General features: G+C 33.3%; 1 protein-coding gene across 1 annotated transcript in view; it reads right to left on the bottom strand.

The window, feature by feature from the left end:
- Window positions 1–21,751, bottom strand: part of SLC16A7 (solute carrier family 16 member 7) — an 86,770-nt gene that overhangs the window by 10,838 nt on the left and 54,181 nt on the right. Inside the window, exon 3 of the mRNA XM_049783746.1 lies at window positions 1,208–1,351. Within this exon, the coding sequence (XP_049639703.1) occupies window positions 1,208–1,351 (144 nt within the window). The remainder of the gene's footprint in view (window positions 1–1,207; window positions 1,352–21,751) is intronic.

Here is a 21,751-nt window from a genome sequence, read left to right as displayed (position 1 = left end):
TTTGCTTTTTTTTTTTGGTTGTTTGGTTTCAAGGTCATACCTGACTCTTCAGAGCCTTTTCCTGGCTTTATTATCAGGGATAATTACTGTAGGACTCTGGAAACCATATGCGATACCATGATTGAACCCAGGTCAGCAGTGTGGAAGGCAAGTGACCTACCACAGTACTATCGATTCTTTGAACAAATATATGTTTTAAATGAAACTTACTTAATACAATTTAACTAAAGAACAATATTTTTAAAATTACATTTTTAGATCAGTTTGTTTTAACAGATATTAGCGAGTTGCATAAAAACAACTCTACTCAAAATGACATATTAATTTAGAATAATTTCTATTTAACTCAAATATCTTTTTGATAATTTAAATAGAATCCTTTAGTAAGATAAATAAGAGATATAATTATAGAGCTTTATCTTTTATCAGAACATAGGCAATGATAAATTCTTTTTTGTTGTTGTTGTTTTGATTTTTTGGACACACTCAACAGCACTCAGGGTTTACTCCTAACTCTATGCTCAAAATTGCTACTGGAAGGCTTGCAGGACAATATGGGATACCAGGGATCAAAGCCAGGCCATCTGCATGCAAGGAAAATACTCTATCTATCTGCTGTGCTATTGCTCCAGCTCCTGCAGCAGTGAGAATATTCTTATTAAAGTTAAATCGGTATCTGCAAAATATATTGTAGCAATAAATTTGACTAATTCATCAATAAACTTAATGCACTATGAGTAATATGATATGGTACTTTACATTTTATTATTTATTTTTTTGCCGATTGAGTCATCATGAGAAAAAGTTAAAAATTCTTGATGGCTGAGTTTCTCTATGGCAAATACTTTTCTTATCTCTTCCCCTTTTTTCATTTTAGGCACCATGGTTTAATATTGAAGGAGTATCATGCATATCACTGAAATTCCTTTCAGCACCCAGTTCTTGTTCAGTCATAATTTCCAACTATTATGGTCATGATGGTCCTTTATTTATCCTAACTGCACTCCCCATCATTTCTATTGCCTTTGGATAGTATTCTCATACTATGTACTAGCTTACCCCTGGCTCTGTTCTTAGAATCACTTCTAAGAGGTACAAGACAAGTGTTCTTCCACTATACTATTACAGTGCCTGCTTGTGCATATCAAGCTTTACAAACAGCATAAATGGTCAGGAAAAAGTATGTTAAAAGCAAAACATTACTTACCTCCAATGAGTCCTACAGTGATGTAAAGGTGTAAAACACTTGCACTAAAAGAGGCACAAATAAATCCGACACAGCATAATAAACCTCCTGCTATTACCACAGGCCGGCTCCCAAAATTATTCACCAATATACTACTAATAGGACCTGAAATAGAAAGAAAATGAATGAACACTTAATTACTATACTACTAATGGGACCTGATATAAAAAAAAGAATAAACATTTAGTTACTAGGCTATTTTATTTTTAAGACAACCATATTTAACTATTAAACTGTTAAAACTTAAATATGATGGAGTCTTAAAAATACTATCTATCAATCAGAATTGTGATGTGGTCTTAGTTGATGCATGCTTGAATTAGTAGACACTTTTTTTTGCTTCAATTGGGCATGAAATGTGTCACATATCAAATCATTTTAGAGAATTTAGAAATAATAGGAATCAAATCTTGACAGCTTGCATGTGTTAATTGGGCCACCCTCTATGGTGCTCAGTGTTTATTCCTAGCACTGCTGTACACAGGGTTCACTCTTGGTGGGCTTGGGGGACCATATATTGTCTTGGGGATAGCATATGGTTCAACTGTGGTTCTGGGTCTAATCCTGATTTTTGTATAAAAATACATTTTGTTGACAAAGGCTAAGAAAATACTATCATCTACTTACAAAATGATGTTAAAATATAGTTAAAAAGGATGAGTAAATCACTTAAAATATCTTTACTTACTAGTAAGGAGAATTATCTACATGTAAACGATTAACCTAAAGGTCTCTGTCTAAACATACTTTAGACGTGCAAAACACAAAATGGAAGTTGCTTAAGGAATCTCTTATCCAATTTATCTAACAATTTCTACTGATGTGTATGTTTGTATGTATAGATAAAATATTCAGAAAGAAAGGAGGAAGAAAGGGACTATATACTTTGAAAAAGAAAGGTCAACTAACTGCAAAGAACAAAATTAAATGTTTAGTGATAGATGGTATACTTATATGAGTATGTTCATTAATGTAAGTCTGAAATAAATTATGTTTTGATGCAGTATTAAGTCAATAAAAGCAATCTAAAAAACAAGTAGTTAAGCTCATATACTCAGAGAGCAGTATGATAGTTACCAGGATCTTGGGACAGAGAAATGGCAAAAATGGTCAAAAGTGCAAAAATGACAGCTTAAGTTAAATGATTAACTATGTATAATAATGAATAACAAAGATATTTTGCAGCAAATAAAAGAGAAAGTGTTTTCCTGTAACATTAAACATATTTCTTTTGTGATAGAAATGAAAAATAGTACAACCAAATAATTTAGGCTCTTAGATTTAAGGAATGTCCATATTGCAAATAAATAAATGGTTTTCTTTGATATGTTCTTATTAATTTATATTCTACATGGAAAGTTTAAAAAATTGTAACTATGTAATATACTTCATATGCTTCATAGAAGCATGTTAATTTTATTTTCTAAAATAAAATGTCATGGTTTAACATTATTTGATATTATTCTGTAATATATTTGGAAAGGAAATTGGTAATTTAGCAAACAATAACTACTAATTAACATTTTGATTTAATACTAGAAATTTTTAAAAAGTGCCATTGTAAAATAATTATATTGAACAACTCACTAAGTTTAGGTCCTAGATTCATTCTCCCCACTCATCACCCTATTTCTTGGTAACCTGAGATTCATAGTAAGAAGGGGGCTATCAATACTCAATACTTCGTGTTCTCTTACATTGCTCATCTCTATTATACACAAGACTGTTCATAGATAAATTGTATCAACTAGTATTTGTACTTCTCCCTCTGATGTATTTAGCTTAAGATGATATTCTTCAGTTCCTTCCAAGTTGAAAAAATTCATGATTCCAAAAGAATTATTTTATGTTCTTTCAACTTTTCTTTTCCCTCCATGTGCATTTTCTCCTTGTCTCTATTTATTAAACATATACTAATCCATGGAACACGCTATTCAACACTATTAGCTGTATGTATATATATATACATGTGTGTGTTTACATGTATATATTTGTTCCATTGAATCACTGATAAAAGGATTTAAAAGATACATATTTTTATGATAAAACTATATATAGAGAGATTATATAGTTTATTTTCACTAAACAATAAAAAGATGAAAAAGTGTTGAGTTTAATCCATTCTGGCATCATAACATTATAATAAAAAGGGATTTCTGGGACCGGAGAGATAGCATGGAGGTAAGGCGTTTGCCTTTCATGCAGAAGGTCATCGATTCGAATCCCGGCGTCCCAAATGGTCCCCCGTGCCTGCCAGGAGTAATTTCTGAGCCTGGAGCCAGGAATAACCCCTGAGCACTGCCGGGTGTGACCCAAAAGCCACACCAAAAAAAAAAAAAAAAAAGGGATTTCTTTTAAGTATGGGGAAAAGGTGGCAATGTTAACAAATTGATTATGGATCAAAAATTATGGATCAGAAAAGAGCTTAAAAGTTATAATTCTAAAAGAAGTACCCACAGCCATATGTAATAATAATAATTTTCAACACCCTTGAGCAGTAACAAAAACCTGATTTTCAAACCACAGTACAAATGGTCAATTTACAATAAAAAATAAATTAACTACAAGGAGAAAGAGGACAGCATAGCCCATTCAATGGTACATAATACAGTACCAAGGACTATGAGTAAGCCCAGAAATAGACCTTCCTATATAACTATATAACTATCTTTATTTTTAGTTTTGATCAAATAAAACTGAAAAGTACATTATAAAAAAAAAAAGTTATAATTCTACTCTAAAGACAATATGCCAAGCACTAGGATGCATGGCTGGCGCAATATTCTAGTATTCAATTTCTTGCTTTGTACACAAAGGTCCTAAATTTGATACCTGACATTCTTTATGTTCCCCCCATTCCCACAAAGAGTGATTTTTCAACTAAACTAGAAGTAAACTCAGATTAGGTATAAACTGTGAGCACTGCCTAGTATGCCTTCCCCCACCCTGCCATACTCCCTCATCAAAAATAGTTTCAGGCTATATTATATTTTCAACTATAAAAGACACTTTTTTATTTAAGGGTTGCCATGAAACTAAAATTTATTTTATTGAAAACTGGAAAGGAAAATGTTTCTTAACTTTTACTTATTAAATAAGATTAAATCATTATAATCTGGGATTAATTCATTTTTATTTCATATAAGGAAATTGAGGAGCAGAATTCATTTTAATGATCAAAAATAGCTTTACACATTGGTGAAATGTGATTTTTCTGAAGGGATTATTTTATATCATTTACATGTGTCACACTTATTTTTGGAAATAAAAATTTGAGGGCTGTAGAAATAGTACAGGGGTATAGTGCTTGCTTTGCTAGCTTTAGGGCTGACCTAGGTTTGTTCCCTGGCATCCCATATGGTACCCTGGGCATGGCCAAGAATGATTTTTGAGTGAAGAGCCAAGAATAACTCATGAGGATCTCTGAGAATGATCTAAAAAGCAACAAAACAGATATAATACACTCACACAAAACTAAAACATATATATTAAAATATATATGTACATTGTACAATTTTATACCTTATATTCTCTGCTTGTTAAACAACTCTTTAGAAGATATAAAACTAAGGCTATCAGAGATACTGCGGATTGCTTACCCAAGTGTTTTGCCCTCTTTCTTCCTAATTGAATACTGAAGTTGTTTTACACTCTCTGCTGTGAAGCCCTAGGCCTAACATATGGGGAGGGAATTCTAAATGTTGTAAACCAATCACGATGGGAACGCTCTGAGTATACACACTGGTTTGAATATCAACTTCATGAAAAAATTTCTATAAAATGAGGTTTCTGAAGTCTCCAAAGAAAAGCTTTCCTTGTTTTAAAAATGCGATTTTCAAAGTTTACTAGTCATCTTTGGACCCGGAAGGAAACTTGAAGATGAGTCAGATATTGAAGTCCTCGACTGATGAAATTTTCAATAAATCAGTGAAATCAGGATCTGCCTTTTCTACAGTTTCCTTTTGATGTGATGTCATAAAATTTGCTTCTAAGTTTAACAATGGACAGTAAATCCCCTTCAGGGATGCTAATATAATAATAGAAAAAAACTTCAATTATTTTTCAAAATTTCCTTTAATTTTGGGGGGTGAGGTATATGTATCACCTGTGTTTACTCCTGTCTTTGTGCTAAACAGTCACTCTGTTGTGATCAGAGGACCATATTGGGTTTTAGTGACCTAACCCAGGTAAGTCATGTGCAAGATGAGTGACTTATCTGCTCTGGAATAATTTTTAAAATTATATTAAGTAAACTAATTAAGAATTTATACCATGAGTTTACTTTAACAGAAACAATAATAAATTTTATATAGTAAAAATAATGATGTATTTAATTTAATATTTTATTTTCTAAATTGAATAAAAGTTGTCATTTGATATTTTCACCTCCTCATGCCATTGGCATGATACAATATTATTCTTTTAGATAAACAAGGTTCTGAAATTCTAATCTACCTGTTTTATTATTTTTACATAAGCTGTATATGACAGTACAGAAACAAAAACAATACCTTGATATAAAACAATAAACATCAAAAGTATTGTAACAATATTACCAAAATTATGATAAAACACATAAAAAGATAAAAAGCTGGGGCTGGGCGGTGGCGCTCGAGGTAAGGTGCCTGCCTTACCTGCGCTAGCCTAGGAGACGGAACGCGGTTCGATCCCCCGGCGTCCCATATGGTCCCCCAAGCCAGGAGCGACTTCTGAGCGCATAGCCAGGAGTAACCCCTGAGCATCACCGGGTGTGGCCCAAAAACCAAAAAAAAAAAAAAAAAGATAAAAAGCTTTTCTTTAAAATTTAAATAGAAACAAACTAAGAAATATGTCACACTGAGTAATTTTAAAGAGGTGTACATGGCTTCCAGTTTTCATTTCTTCCCTTTAAAAGTGCCTACCTAGTTTACTAGCAAATATTAATTAGAATAAAACAAAATTCCTAAGTGTTTATTTATATTTATTATGTTTAATATATTTATATTTAATATGGTTATTATTCCAGCCTCTGCCATTTTCTGATATAGTTTTTAATCTAGGCTTTTGTATATCTGAGAGAAGGGTGTTCTAATATATTATCATACTATGCTACAAATAATATATATTTTTAATTTTCTTTTTTTGAAACTTTTTTCTTTATTTAAACATCTTGATTACATATATGATTGTGATTAGGTTTCACTCATGAAAAGAACACCCCCTTCACCAGTGCAACATTCCCACTACCAATGTCCCAAATCTCCCTCCATCTCACCCCGCCCCCACCTGTACTTTCCAATTTCCTCATTCATTCACATGATTATGGTAGTTCTCTGTGTAGTTATTTCTATAACTGCACTCACCACTCTTTGTGGTGAGCTTCATGAAGTGAGCTGGAATTTCCAGCCCTCCTCTCATTGTCTCTGAGGATTGTTGCAAAAATGACTTTTATTTTTCTTGAAACCCATAGATGAGTGAGACTTTTCTGCGTCTCTCTCTCTCTCTCCCTCTGACTTATTTCACTCAGCATGATAGATTCCATGTACATCCATGTATAGGAAAATTTCATGACTTCATCTCCTGATGGCTGCATAATATTCCATTGTGTATATGTACCACAGTTTCTTTAGCCATTCGTCTGTTGAAGGGCATCTTGGTTGTTTCCAGAGCCTGGCTATTGTGAATAGTGCTGCAATAAATATAGGTGGGAGGAAGGGGTTTTTGTATTGTGTTCTTGTGTTCTTAGGGTATATCCCTAGGAGTAGATTAGCTGGGTTGAATGGGAGCTCAATTTCTAGTTTTTGGAGGAATCTCCATATCGCTTTCCATAAAGGTTGAACTAGACGGCATTCCCACCAGCAGTGGATAAGAGTTCCTTTCTCTCAACATCCCTGCCAGCACTGATTGTTCTCATTCTTTGTGATGTGCGCCAATCTCTGTGGTGTGAGTTGGTATCTCATCATTGTTTTGATTTGCATCTCCCTGATGATTAGTGACGAGGAGCATTTTTTATGTGCCTTTTGCATTTGTATTTCTTTTTTTTTTTATCAAAGTGTTTGTTCATTTCTTCTCCCCATTTTTGATGGGATTATATATTTTTTCTTGTAAAGTTCTGTCAGTGCCCTGTATATTTTGGATATTAGCCTCTTATCTGACGGGTGTTGGGTGAATAGTTTCTCCCACTCGGTGGGTGACTCTTGTATCCTGGGCACTATTTCTTTTGAGGTGCAGAAGTACAAATAATATATTACCACAAAGTGCTACAAAGCACTATTTTGTAAGAGAGAAAATACCCAAGAATTACTCCTAGTGGTGTTATCAGGCCACGTTTCTTGCTGAGGATTAACGCCAGGTCAATTATTTTCAAAACAATTACCACACACAAAAACAGCTCTACAATGTAGTAATGATCGATATCTTTGTAATTAGTCCAAGTCACCATCAGAAAATATTTAAAAGATTCTCCTTTGGCTCATAATAGTAGTTGACTAATATTAAATCCATTTATATTCTATCTCAACTTTTGGAAGAACATAAAATCCTTTTACTATCATAATGTCATTGAATTAGCCAGGTGCTCATTTTTATATTTAATTAAACGTAGACTATATTTTTACTAATAGTATCAATCACAATAGTGTTATTCCCTTCTTTAAATGAATTTGGGCCTGTGACCTATTTCTGGAAGTGAAACATTAGTTTTCGTTTGCTAGAATTTTGGGAGGAAAGTGTCTATCTTAAGAACATAATACCAAAGTTTGTGGCCAGACCTAGGTGTAGGGCATGCACTTGCAAGCAGCAGACCTGAAACAAGCCTGGGTTCAATAGATCCCTGCCATTCGATATGCTCCTCGGAGCCTACCAGAAGCAATTTCTGTGTGCAGAGCACCCTGAGCATTGCTTAGTGTCGTCCAAGTGCCTACCCCTCAAAAAAAAAAGTAAAACAAAGTAATAGTAGATTTTGTTACCTAATCATTTTTTGTAACTATTTGCATCTTTTTGTTTTGAACAAAAAGAAAGCTAAAGAAAAAGCTAAAAAGCCGAAACAAGCAGTTCATCATTTCATTTTCTAAATGTCTGTTTGTTTTTAGTTTGTTCTATTTTCTTTTGTTTTGAAGCAAAACCCAAATGTACTCAGGGATTACTCCTGGCACTCAGCTCAGAGATTACTGAGCAAACCTGGGTCATTTGCTTATTATACATGGATGACGGATATGGAGAGTATTATGCTGCAAAGCGAGTCAGAGAGAATGGGATAGACATAGAATGATGGCACTTGTTTTGGGGATATTAAATATATATTATATAGTAAGAGAGAGGATGGTTATAATATAGAAAGTCAATGCTGGAGAGATAGCATGGAGGTGAAGGCATTTGCCTTGCATGCAGAAGGACAGTGGTTCGAATCCCGGCACCCCATATGGTCCCCTGAACCTGCCAGGAGTGATTTCTGAGTGTAGAGCCTGAGTGCTGCTGGGTGTGACCCAAAAAACAAAACAAATAATAATAATGATAATAATAATATAGAAAGTCAATAGAGACAAAGGCCAGGAGGACCAGTCTAGGTTAGGAAACTTACCAGAAAGAATGAGGGAGATGCGTTTAGGGCAGAGAAGGAACCATTCTGACAATGATAGTTGAAAATAGTCACTCTGGACAAGTTCTGAGTGCTGAAAGGAGATATTGTGATATGTATAATACCCCTTCTGTATCAATATTGCAAACTGGTGTCTAAGAGCAAGAGAGAGAGAGAGAAAGAGAAAAAGAGAGAGAGGGGCATAAAGAGTGAGAAGAAAAATAAGGGAAATGGGTTATAGAGTGTTATAGATTGCATGATTGATACTCAACTGTGAACAACTTTACAACCATGTATCTTTTGGTTATTCTATTAAATAATTTATATTGAAAACAAAACAAACAAAATCAAGCTACGTGTCTTATCCCCTGTATTATCACTCTGGCACATGAAAGAAACAATTCAAATAAAATCACAGTGTAATAGATTTGAAGTACTGACTAACATTCTGAGGTCACCGTATCTTGAAATTTCTGTAAAGGTAGGTAATGTATTTGCTTAGTGTTTCAGTCTATTGAGTATTTAAATTTAAAAATCCTGCATATAAACCTGCAGTATTATTTAAATATTGTGTATAGTAAATTTGGAAATACAAAGAATAATTGTAATAAAAATATTTAATTCAATTACATGTGTAATTGACAGGCTCTTCTTTAGATAAAATTGGAGTTTGGGGACATTTTCTTTAGTGGTTTATTTCTACACATTTGTTAAATAATAGGACACATAATTTATTCTACATCCATTTATAAATTGAATGAATCTTTTGAATTGAAGAGGTTTTCTTTTGTGTTCCAATCATACTGGGGGTTTAGACTGAATTCATGATGTTCTCTAGACAGGCCTCTAATATCCATGACAAATTATCTTTCTAAACAAAAGTGTTAACATATAAATAATTTTAATGAGTTTAGGCAGAAATAATCAGTGAAATCATATATTAGTAATAATATTAGGTGCATATTTTGTAATCTATCAGCATTAATGTTTATCTATGCAATACTTTTTAAAAGTTATGACAATATTTTTATCTTTTGTAACATGCTTGATTTCTTTCCTTTTTTTGGTGGAGGCGGGTTTGGGCCACACACAGTGACACTCAGGGCTTACTCCTGGCTATGCGTTCAGAAATCGCTCCTGGCTCAGGGGACCATATGGGATGCTGGGGGATCAATCCGAGGTCGTCCTAGGCTAGCACCAGCAAAGCAAATGCCTTACCACTCTGTGCCAGTGCTACCGCACCATCCTTTTTTTTTTTTTTTTTTTTAATTTTTATTGAGACCAATGTGAATTGCATGTCTTTTACAGTTGTATTTCAGGTACAGAGTGACAGGGCCATTCCCACCATCAGTTTTGACCTCCTTCTACCATAGTTCCCAGTATGTATCCCACCATTAGCTCCCTGGAGTTCTAGTGTAACAGGTCCCTTTTGTGTATAGCTTATTATAGGTTGGGTCTCTTGATTATTCTATTCTCATTGACTTTGGTTTGGGTATCTAGGTCTGACCATTATTTACTTCCATTCAATGCTCCTGAGACCATTGGACTCCTGGGTCCCTTCACCTTTTATTTTATTTTCTCTATTTGTAGGAAGACATAGAAATATAAATCAAAATATGATGATTTATTTTCTATGGTTTTGGAAAAAAGGTGGATCCCCCTATCTAAAATCTATAAATATAAATTAAATTAAAAGAAGAAATAAAAAAAAAAGGAGGGGCAGATGTGGCAAGGATTATTATTTTTTTGTTTTTTTTTGTTTGTTTGATTTTGCGTAAGCACAATAATGGGGGAATTTAGTAAAATCCAGAATTTCTTTTTTGTTTGTTTTGTTTTAGTTTTTGGGCCACACCCGGTGATGCTCGGGGATTACTACTGGCTATGTGCTCAGAAATTGCTCCTGACTTAGGGGACCATATGGGACCCCGGGAAAACAAACTGTGGTCCACCCTAGGCTGACACACACAGGCAGATGCTTTACTGCTTGCTTCACCAGTCCACCCCCAGAATTTCTTAAAGTAGAATCAACTGTGTGTGGTTATGAAGCAAATTTAGAATGAATGAATGAATGAATGAATGCATAAAATACACTATTCTGAGAATAAATGGTCTGAAGTGCTTTTGTATTCCTAAATGTGGAAACAATGAACCTCTCAAAGTAGATCTAGCTGTATGTTCATAAAACAAATTAAAATGAATCTATGGAAGAGTAAAGACGACAATTTAGCCAATAAAGTAATTTCCCCTATCTTTCCAATATTTTATGATTTTTGGGCCAAACCAGCAAGTGCTCTTTGATTACTCTTAGTTCTGCACTTAGAAAATATTCCTTGCAAATTATCATTATTAAAATGTCAATAATCGCCAGAGAAATAGCATAGAGGTAAGGCATTTGCTTTTTCATGTAGAAGGTTGGTGGTTCAAATCCCGGCATCCCATATAGTCACTTGAGCATGCCCGGAGCGATTTCTGAGCGTAGATCCAGGAGTAACCCCTAAGAGCTGCTGGTGTGACCCAAAAACCAAAAGAAAAAAAAGAAAAGAAAAATAAATAAATAAAATAATAAGATGTCAATAATCCCCCAAAGCATTGTACGGATATAATGCAAACCCTATAAGGATACCCATGACATTGTTCAAAGAAGTGGATCAAACACTCCTGAAATTTATCTGGAACAATAAGTAATAAATTTGATTATTTATAGAATTACCTTCAGGCATAAAATCAATTAATCTTTAATAAAGGGGCAAAAAATGCAAAATGGAGCAAGGAAATACTCTTCAACAAGTAGTGTTGGGATAACTGGACAGCCACATGCAAAAAAGAAAATTTGGACCTCTATCTAACACCAGCCACAAAGGTCAAATCAAAAGGGTTTAAATACCTTAATATCAGACCTGAAATTATAAGGTATATAGAATAAATCATAGGCAAAAGACTCCATGACTTTGAAACTAAAGGCATCTTTAAAAAGGAAAAACCGCTGTCCAAATAAATGGAAGCAGATAGAAACAAATTGAATTACAATAAACTGAGAAGCTTCTGCACTTCAAAGGAAACAGTGATTAGGGTAAAAAAAAAGTTACCCATGGAATAGGAGAAAATATTCACACAACACCCATAATATAAGTGGCTAATATCTAAGATATACAAAGTACTGACAGAACCTAACAAGAAAAAAAAAACTAACCCCATCATAAAATGGGGAGAAGAAATAAACAGACACTTCCTCAAAGAAGAAATAAAAATGGACAAAAGGTACATTAGAAATGCTCCACATCATTAATCATTAGGGAGATTTAAATCAAAACAATGAGATATCATCTCACCTTACAGAGACAAAAAAAAATCTCACACATCACACTTCTCACATCATAAAGAACAAGAACAACCACTGCTGGTGTGGGTTTAGGGAGAAAGAACTCTCAATCCCTAGTGGTGGGAATGCTGACTAGTCCAACCTTTATGGAAAACAATAAGGATATTTTAAGAAATGGAACATTGAACTCCCATAAGATTCACCAATACCACTCCTAGGCATATATACTAAGACCACTAAAACACAATACAATAGTGCTTTCTGCACTCCAATATTCATAGTAGTACTATTTACAATAGCCAGAATCTGGAAATGACCCAAATGCCCAACAATCGGTGAGTAGCTAAAGAGACTGTGGTACATCTATACAACAGAATACTATGCAGTTGTTTGAAAAAAAAAAAGTCATGAAATCTGCTTATACACGATGGATTTGGAGATTGTTATGTTAAGTGAAATAAGTTAGAGGGAGAGAGATAAGCACAGAATGGTCTCACTCATGTGTGAAATTTAAGAGGAAAAAAGACTGTATAATAATAACACCCAGAGACAATAGAGATGAGGGCTGGATGAACCAGCCCATGATAACAAGTTTATCACAGTTGTAAGTGTAGTTAGAGAAACCACTAGACTAATAGCTACCATGACAACTGTATAGAGAGAAATATAATGCCTGTCTTGAAGACAGGCAAGGGGTGGGGGAAGGTAGTTAATGAAGAGAAGGGAGTTGTGGCAGGCAATTTGTACTGGTGAAGGATGTGTGGGCATTTAATGGCTGAAACCCAATGACTAGCATGTTTGTAGCTAAAGTGCTTAAAATAAAGAAACAAAATCACTCCATACAGTCTCGGGAATATTATATAAGTTGCTGAATATTGTACTCAGGTAGGCTGTGTGCAAGGCAAATGCCCGACACAATGTGCTATCACTACACCCCCTACCCTGTCTTTGTAAAGGAGAAATTAATAATTTACAAAGAATATGACTCACTTGTGGTAATATCTTGCACAATGAAATACTCGAAAGTAGAATGACTGAATACAAAAGGATAATAAATAATGTTTTTAGAAGCTATCTTATCACACTACTTCTGGAAAAAGAGAAAATATTTTAAGTATAATTTGATTTAGGAAAAATTAAAAATTCTATATAAAATTTGGGGAGTAATATACAAATTAAAAAAGTAATAATATCTGGAAATGCTATATCAAAGCAAGATCTGAAGTTTGGGAAGTACAATAATCATTTAATAAATAAAAATTTAATAACTAAATTATACTAAATTTAACAACAAGCCACATCTAAAATATATTAAAAATAAAACAAGTATACAATCTTTAAAATAGGTAGCAAGAGTGGATTTTTGCAAAAAAAGAAAAAAATCATCTCCTATAAATAATATTGCTAATAGTTCCAGAAATGAGAATAACAAAGTGTTAACCAAAGATATCAGGGAAAACAAGCGAATATCTCAAATAGTAGTTGAAATTCTTGATACATATATAGTATTAAAATGAAGAAAAATTAAGATTTTTCTATATTTTGTTCTATGTTCTGTGTACATATACACAATGGAATATTATGTAACCGTCAGGAGAGATGAAGTCATGAAATTTTCCTATACATGGATGTACATGGAATCTATCATGCTGAGTGAAATAAGTCAGAGGGACAGAGATAGACACAGAATAGTCTCACTCATCTATGGGTTTTAAGAAAAATAAAAGTCATTTTTGCAACAATCCTGAGACAATGAAAGGAGGTCTGGAACTTCCAGCTCACTTCATGAAGCTCACCACAAAAAGTGGTGAGTGCAGTTATAGAAATAACTACACAGAGAACTACCATAAACATGTGAATGAATGAGGGAACTGGAAAGCCTGTCTAGAGTACAGGTGGGAGTGGGGTGGGATGGAGGGAGATTTGGGACATTGGTGGTAGGAATGTTGCACTGGTGAAGGGGGGTGTTCTATACATGACTGAAACCTAATCACAATCATATTTGTAATCAAGATGTTTAAATAAAGATATTATAAAATAAGAAAAAAGAAAATATCATCTCCTATAAATAATATTGTTAACAGTTCCAGAAATGAGAATAACAAAGTGTTATCCAAAGATATCTGGGAGAACAAACAAATATCTCAAATAATAGTTGAAATGTTTGACATATATATATCTATATATAGTATTAAAATGTAGAAAAATTAAGATTGTTCTATAGAGGAAAATAATAAGTAAAATTAAATATAATTTAAGCAATAATAAAGACTTATCACTAAATAAGTTTAGAACATCTTTAAATGATATGCAAACAATGAATTTTAAGCTTTTTATAGTTTGACAATCCTATGCTTTTGTGACTGTTCTTAAAAACCAAATATTTAGTTTATAGATTAGCCTTTTAAATTGATGCCAAGCAGGACATAAAAGGACAGTATCTCACCATAAAGTATCCCAAAGGATGAGATAGCTATTACACAAAAGAAATATTCAAATATATAAGTGTATATCAGTGTAGACAGTATAGCAGGTAAAGTTCTGACTTTGTATACAGCCATTCTGGGTTTGAATGATTGAGCATTGTCAGGAATATTCCCTGAACTAATAAGATTAATAATTAGCCCCAAGCACTGCCAGGTGTGGCCCAAAACAACACTAACAAAAACAACAGAATAAATGTACCTCAGATAAATAATAAAATAGGGAAAATATTCTGATAATGATATTGTTAAAAAAAAAAGTGGAAAGTTTGTCTTTAGGAGCCAGTGAGATTTAATAATGAGTTAGATGACATTTTTAATAGAGGGCATCTGTCTCCAATACAATACAGGAACAACTTCACATAATTGGTCGTTAAATTGAGAATACTTTTAGAAGTACTGAAAATTTCCCAAAGTAAAAAATGTGTATTTTAGAAGATTCAAGTGTTTACCTACAGTTTTCATATCTGATAATTTCAAGTCTCAATGTATGTTTTCTGTATTCTGTGATTACATGAGACTTCATTTTCATAGGTTCAAGACAACCAAGGTACCAAACAGAAAATTAAGAGTTTCCAAATTTTATTATTAATCATTACTGGTAATAAAATCCTAAAACATAAAAGAAACCATCGTGAATTATTGTGACTTTGTCTAATGTGTAGTACTGTTGGGAATAGTGTAGCTATCATATATGGAATATTTGAGTCTTATTTATTTTATTTTATTAAAACCATTGTGACTTACAAAGTCCTTCATAGTTGGGTTTCAGATATCAGTGCCAAACCCACTACCAGTGTCTACCTCCCTCCACAAAATGTTCCAAGTTTGTATCCCATGCCACCACCCTTTGCTCCCCCAGGTTAGCAGACCTATTTAAACTTTAGATTATTAGAGTTTTGGTCACTTGATTCCATTGTTTTTTGACTTTGGCTTATTTAATTCTGTCCTTTTTTTTTTTTTGATATATCCACCAATGCACCTGAGACCCATCCTTTCATATTTATGTTTTTCTCCTTCACTCAGTATTTTTTCTTCTCCTCTCTATATTTTGGTGCCAGGGATGTTTGAGACAAATTCCATTTAATCCTTTGCATTCCTTCATGCACTTATTTTAAATACCACATACAAACCATAACATTTTTATTTATCCTTCTTATGGCTTTCTTCATTTAACATAATATCTTTCAATTCCATCCATGTTGCAGAAAACTGTATGATTGCATCATTCCTTACAGCTATATAGTATTCCATTGTATATATGTACCATCTCTTTATGATTTACTGTCTGTTGCTTGGCATCTAGGTTGATTCCAAGTCTTAGCTATTGTATCAAGTGCTGAAATTAATAATGGTAAGCATACATGCTTTGAGATGAATGTTTTTTTTTGTCCTGATGGTAGATATCTGGGCATTCTTTTTAAATGTTTATAAATCATATACATTGTTCTGTGGGTAACATGCATAATAAGAGTTTTTGTTCAATGACTTCAGTTGTTTTACATATTGTCAAATAAAGCTTTACTCTTAAATTAGAGTTTGCTTAGAACTATATAGAGAGGTAAATGATTAAAATACATGTTTTAAAGATTAATTTTTTAAATTTTAATTATTTTCAGTTGATATCTTTACTGACATAAGATATGTCATTAATTGGAGGTAAAAAGTACCTTTGAGCATCTAGAATAGTTTAAGAACCTGGGGTTTATCATGGAATATGACTAAATTGTAATTTGTGTGATAATTCATGAATAATTATCATGACTTACATTTTTCTGGTGACAGCACCTACATGTCTCACTTTTCCTCTCCACAATATTGCAAATAAAAGAACAGAGTAAGCCATTCAAACAACTACTATTCATATATATATATATATATTCCTTGCAGGTACATCAAACATTGTTTCTTCTCTATACTATTCTTGTTCATATTAAGCTCTGTAAGAATAGCTCCATTATTTTTAAGGTTAACTTGTATGTATTGAATTACTTTCTTTGTTAATGTTTTCTTTAAAAGTGTGATATTTTCTTAAACATTCATTAACTGTAGCTTTAGTGACAAAACAAACCAAAATAGGAAATAATGAGGAAAACTAATTGCATTTAACTACTTGTTAAGGATTTATATAATGAGGAAAAATAATATGCCAAACACAAGGGGATTTTAAAAATATGCATTATACTCATGATAAAAATTCATGAAAATGTAGGGCAAAGACATTATTAGTTATTATTTCTTACTTTATATATAAAAATGCTACATATGTATATAATAATAAATAGTATTACTTTTCTATAAATCAATGTAGTCTAGAAAGTCAGGTAGTAGACCTAATAGTTCAAATCTACTAATATTTGTGACATAATGTAAAATATGAAAAACTAAGAGGATTTTTAATGCAGATTATGCTTGTATCAAGACCCACCTCACTTTATAAATCGATAATTAGGCCAACTTAAATGAAGCACTTGTCCCATTGATAATCAAAGGCTGTATTAATTATATTTGGATACTGTATCATTTATTAAAATGTTATAGTGATTTGATTTTGATTATTATATAATTCTTTAATGTATAGAAATAAATGATACTGATTATAAAATTCATAATTATTAATCTTATTGGGAAATACCCATCTTAACTCCTCCCAGTTCAGTAAGTTTAAGATAAAATATTCATGTGTATGTATGTGTGTGTATATATATATGTATATATATGTATATATATATATATATATATATATATATATATATATATATATATATATATATATTTGGGAAAGGGGTTGGGCTACACTCGGTGACTCTCAGGAGTTACTCCTGGGTATGCACTCAGAAATTGCTCCTGGCTTGGGGGGCCATATGAGACACCAGAGGATTGAACTGAGATCTGTCCTGGGTCAGCAGCATGCAAGACAAACACCATACCACCGTGCCATTTTTCTGGCCCCTGCATATGTAGATTTTATTCCCCACTCTGAATATCCAGGTTTAACATTTTTCCTAATTTGCCATCTTACATGACCTTCCTAAATTATTTATTTGGCAAACACAAATGACATTTAGTGAGAACTACTTCAGCCTTCAGTGAACAGCAAAGCCATAAACTTTATTACACTTACCATAAACTCAAGAAACATTAAGAAAATTAAAGTTTAGGGCTGGAGCCATAGTACAGCAGAGGTTAGGGCATTTGTCTTGCACATAGCTTACCCAGTTTCTATATCTATATCTATATCTGAATCTCACCAAGAGTAAGCCCTGAGTATGGATCTGGGAATAATCTCTGAGCACTGCAGGGTATGGCCTAAAAGTTAGAGTCATTTTCTAAATTATATATTAAGAGGTACTAAATATTCATTTAAATTTTTGTTTACCTAAATTTTCACTTAGTTACAATTTATTGTTGTCAGTTATAATATCCCACACAAAATACTTTAAGAATTATATTTTACTAATAAAAAGCAGCCTATACTAAAATACCTAGTATAACCCCACACCTGGTGGATACATTTAATTTTATTTTTTTCATTGGCAAGAATATTTTATTTTTCTGATAGTGTGATACAGGTGCTTAATTATTTAAATGAAAACTAGAGACCTCTCAAATCCAAAGTCAGATGTGGTAGTATGCTGAGTATAACAATTTAGGTTTTTAAAAAAGTTATGAAAATATGAGCTCATTTTTCCCCTGCAAGTGCCCTCTGTGTGACAAAGCACCACAAGAAGACAAAGTTTAGTGATCTTTGAGGATATATAATTTACATAAATATCATGAAGAAATAGTAAACTCGGGGTGTCAGAAAAGCCTTGCATACAAGTGATATGACTTGAGATCACCTCTAGATCTACCTATACTGCTCTAGCACCATGAGGAGTGAATCCTACTCACAGAGTCAGAGGTAAATCCTGAGCAACTGTTGAGTATGGCCTAAGATAAAGTATTACATACATAGTATTACAAAGTATTTGGGGGTTTATGTGTAAGCCATACTGTGGGAGCATAAATGCTACTTTCAATGATCAGGCCAGTGATTCCATGAGATAGCCCAAGGATGCAGAGTTTCTAGCCACTTCATGCCAGGAATTTCCTGGACCACCCTAATAATCCTTTAATCCTTCATAGTTATTCCTAGAGATACTTGTGGGGAAATGTGGTTGTGCCAAGATATGAACTGGGGTTGTTGAGATGCAATACATATAATTTAGGTTCTCTCCTATCTTTACTTGTCCCCAGTTAATACTAGTTTTTTTAATCATGTGCTCTGCTGTAGATTGTGGGACATGAACAAGGATATCATTATATATAATAAGAAGCTGTTCAATTTGTTGGATTGGTATACAAGCTGGCAAGGGAAAACAGAATTATTGATAAGTAACCAATCAATTCTGCTGTTTTTCTAGGGTAAGTGGCTCTGAAATAGAAATATGTCTAAATCTGTGGTAAGGGTTCCTGATTCAAACTGAAGAGGCGAGGTCACATTCTAAAGAGAAGTTACATTTGCACTTCAGAACAAAGGCATCATAAAAATTAGGCAAAGTCCCATTCATTTTATACAGTAGCTAAATAGTTGGCTCATTTTATCCCACTTAATGCAATTAAGAAACATCAACATTCAGTAATAAGAATTATTTAATGGTTTTATAAGAGGAAAGCGATTTTAGAGAATGATTATTTTAAGAGGTCCATTGCTAACACTCATTTCTGAGAACTACAATAAAGCATTATGTAAATGCTTGCTTCATCAAGCATCCAGGTAAGTTTGACATTTTAGTATAAAATTTTAATTTATGACTACTACTTCTTAGAATAACAATTCATCTCTGTTCATTATTGTTCTTCTTTCAGCTTTTAACTAGATCCAAAGTTCTTTCGAAAAAGGGAGCCTAATTAAAATATCTTTTTGTTTTGTTTTTTAAGCCTCACACTCAGCAGTGCTCAGTCAGGGCTTACTTCTATATCTTCACTCCGGGATCACTGCTGGTGGGTCGGGTACCATATAAGGTACCAGGGATCTAAATTACGTAGACCACATGCAAGGTTAGCATATTGCCTGCTCTATTATCTCTCTCCGTCTAATGAAAATTCCCAGGTAAATAGGGCCAAAGAAATTGGACATCATTTTTCATACTGGAATTTGTACTTCATTAGCTCCCTCTTTCCTGTTTTAGCATCAGATTTGCAATGATTCAGAGAGTCTGAGAATGGTTAACAAAAGTGTTGGTAACTCACTGATTAAATACTATATTTTGGTGGGATTTGGGAGGGGTTGTCGCATCCGGTGATGCTTAGGGTTTATCCTGGCTATGCACTCAGAAATCTCTCCTGGTTTGGGAGACCACATGGGACACCAGAGGATCGAAGCCCGGTCTGTTCTACGTCAGGTCGCGTGCAAGGCAAACACTCTACTGCTGCACCACTAATAATATATAGTTTATATACTTCAGAAGTTAAATTAGAGATACACAACAATAACAGGACTTGCTTAGGGAAAGGAAACATAAGTCTTATTTAGTAAAAGGTTAATAACTATGGAGAACTGTAAAATCAATTATAAAGGCGAGTGGAAAAGATTCCCCAGTGGAGAAATATCCATGTGGTTGGTACTAGAAGTAATAGAACTTTAAGTCGGTGTGTAGAAAGTTGCATGGGGACAGCTGATTAAAATGGTGTATGTTTAGTAATAAAGGCTAGAGATACTGGAGCAAAATGGACTGATTTTGTTTAATATCTAGACAGTGAGGCTATACAAAGATGATTAGAAATTATTTGGCATTGGTCTGAAAGTGATACCACTTCATACTAGGCACATTATTCAATGGCAAACGTTATAGCACTGCAATTTGTAATGCAATAAAAGAATTTGAAATCTCCTAGACAAATTCAGTCTTGAAGTTATGGCTAAGCATAAGTTACTGAGGAAAAAAAGAAAACGATCATTCAATGTCCCTAATGGACTATGACAGTCTAAAAATTAGATATTCTGTTTTTAATTACTTTTGAAGAGTTTTGGGTTAGTATTTTACTGTATATAATATATACATTTAAAACACCTTATCCAAGGTGCTTGAAAGATAGTTCAGTGGGTAAGACACTTGCCTTGCATGAAGTTGACCCAGATTTGATTTCAGTACACTATATGGTTGGTGTTCCCTGAGTTCAGTCAGGAGTTTAAGTACTAAGTTCTGCTGGGTTTGGCCCCAAACAACAAAGTACCTTACTCCATCTTTTTATGTCTCCATATGTAAAACATGCCAGACTAGATCAACTACTTACCTATAAATCCACCTTTTAAATAATTTTTTTTTTTTTTTTTGGTTTTTGGGCCACACCTGGCGGTGCTCAGGGGTTACTCCTGGCTGTCTGCTCAGAAATAGCTCCTGGCAGGCACGGGGGACCACATGGGACACCGGGATTCGAACCAACCACCTTTGGTCCTGGATCGGTTGCTTGCAAGGCAAACACCGCTGTGCTATCTCTCCGGGCCCTTAAATAATTCTTATCCTTTTTTCCTCTCCAAGTTTTGGGTACATCTTATTCCTAATCAAAATGATCTTTTCCTTATGAACTACTTAAAATCAATTAGTTCAAGAGATAATTGTTTTGTCCTTGGAGTTCTGTGTTTTCATTTACTAGCACTATTGATTGTCAGATGTGGCAATTGTAGAATAAATGTGATATCTGACCTACTACTTACTGGGAATAAATCTTTCTCTGTTGCTTTCAATTGTCACCAAATCATTAATTAAAATTCTATTTCAAATAATTAAAAATATTCTTGAAAATAAATGCATTGTGCTTAGGTTTTTTCTATAGTACTACTTGTACAGTATTTATATCTGACTAATGCTTAATTAGTTGAATTTTATTTTAATGTTGGTGTGTATTTAAATTTATAATATAAAACAAACTATAGTATTTATGCTGAAATATTTAATCATAAATATATATCAAATGGTATTAAGAGCAAAATGAAAAAAATGCATAACAAATTTAGATTTCACTATAGCATAAAATTGGCATTGCTTTATTCCTTCCTGTAAAAGCATTCTCATCGTTACCTAAAACAAGGAACAGTGAAACAAATAAAATTTGATAATCATTACATGGAATTGGTACACATCTGACCAGAATTATTTTTGCAG

This window comes from Suncus etruscus, chromosome 11 (genome assembly GCF_024139225.1).
Source record: "Suncus etruscus isolate mSunEtr1 chromosome 11, mSunEtr1.pri.cur, whole genome shotgun sequence".
Taxonomy (NCBI): Eukaryota; Metazoa; Chordata; class Mammalia; order Eulipotyphla; family Soricidae; genus Suncus; species Suncus etruscus.
This window is presented reverse-complemented; position numbering and strand designations above follow the sequence as displayed.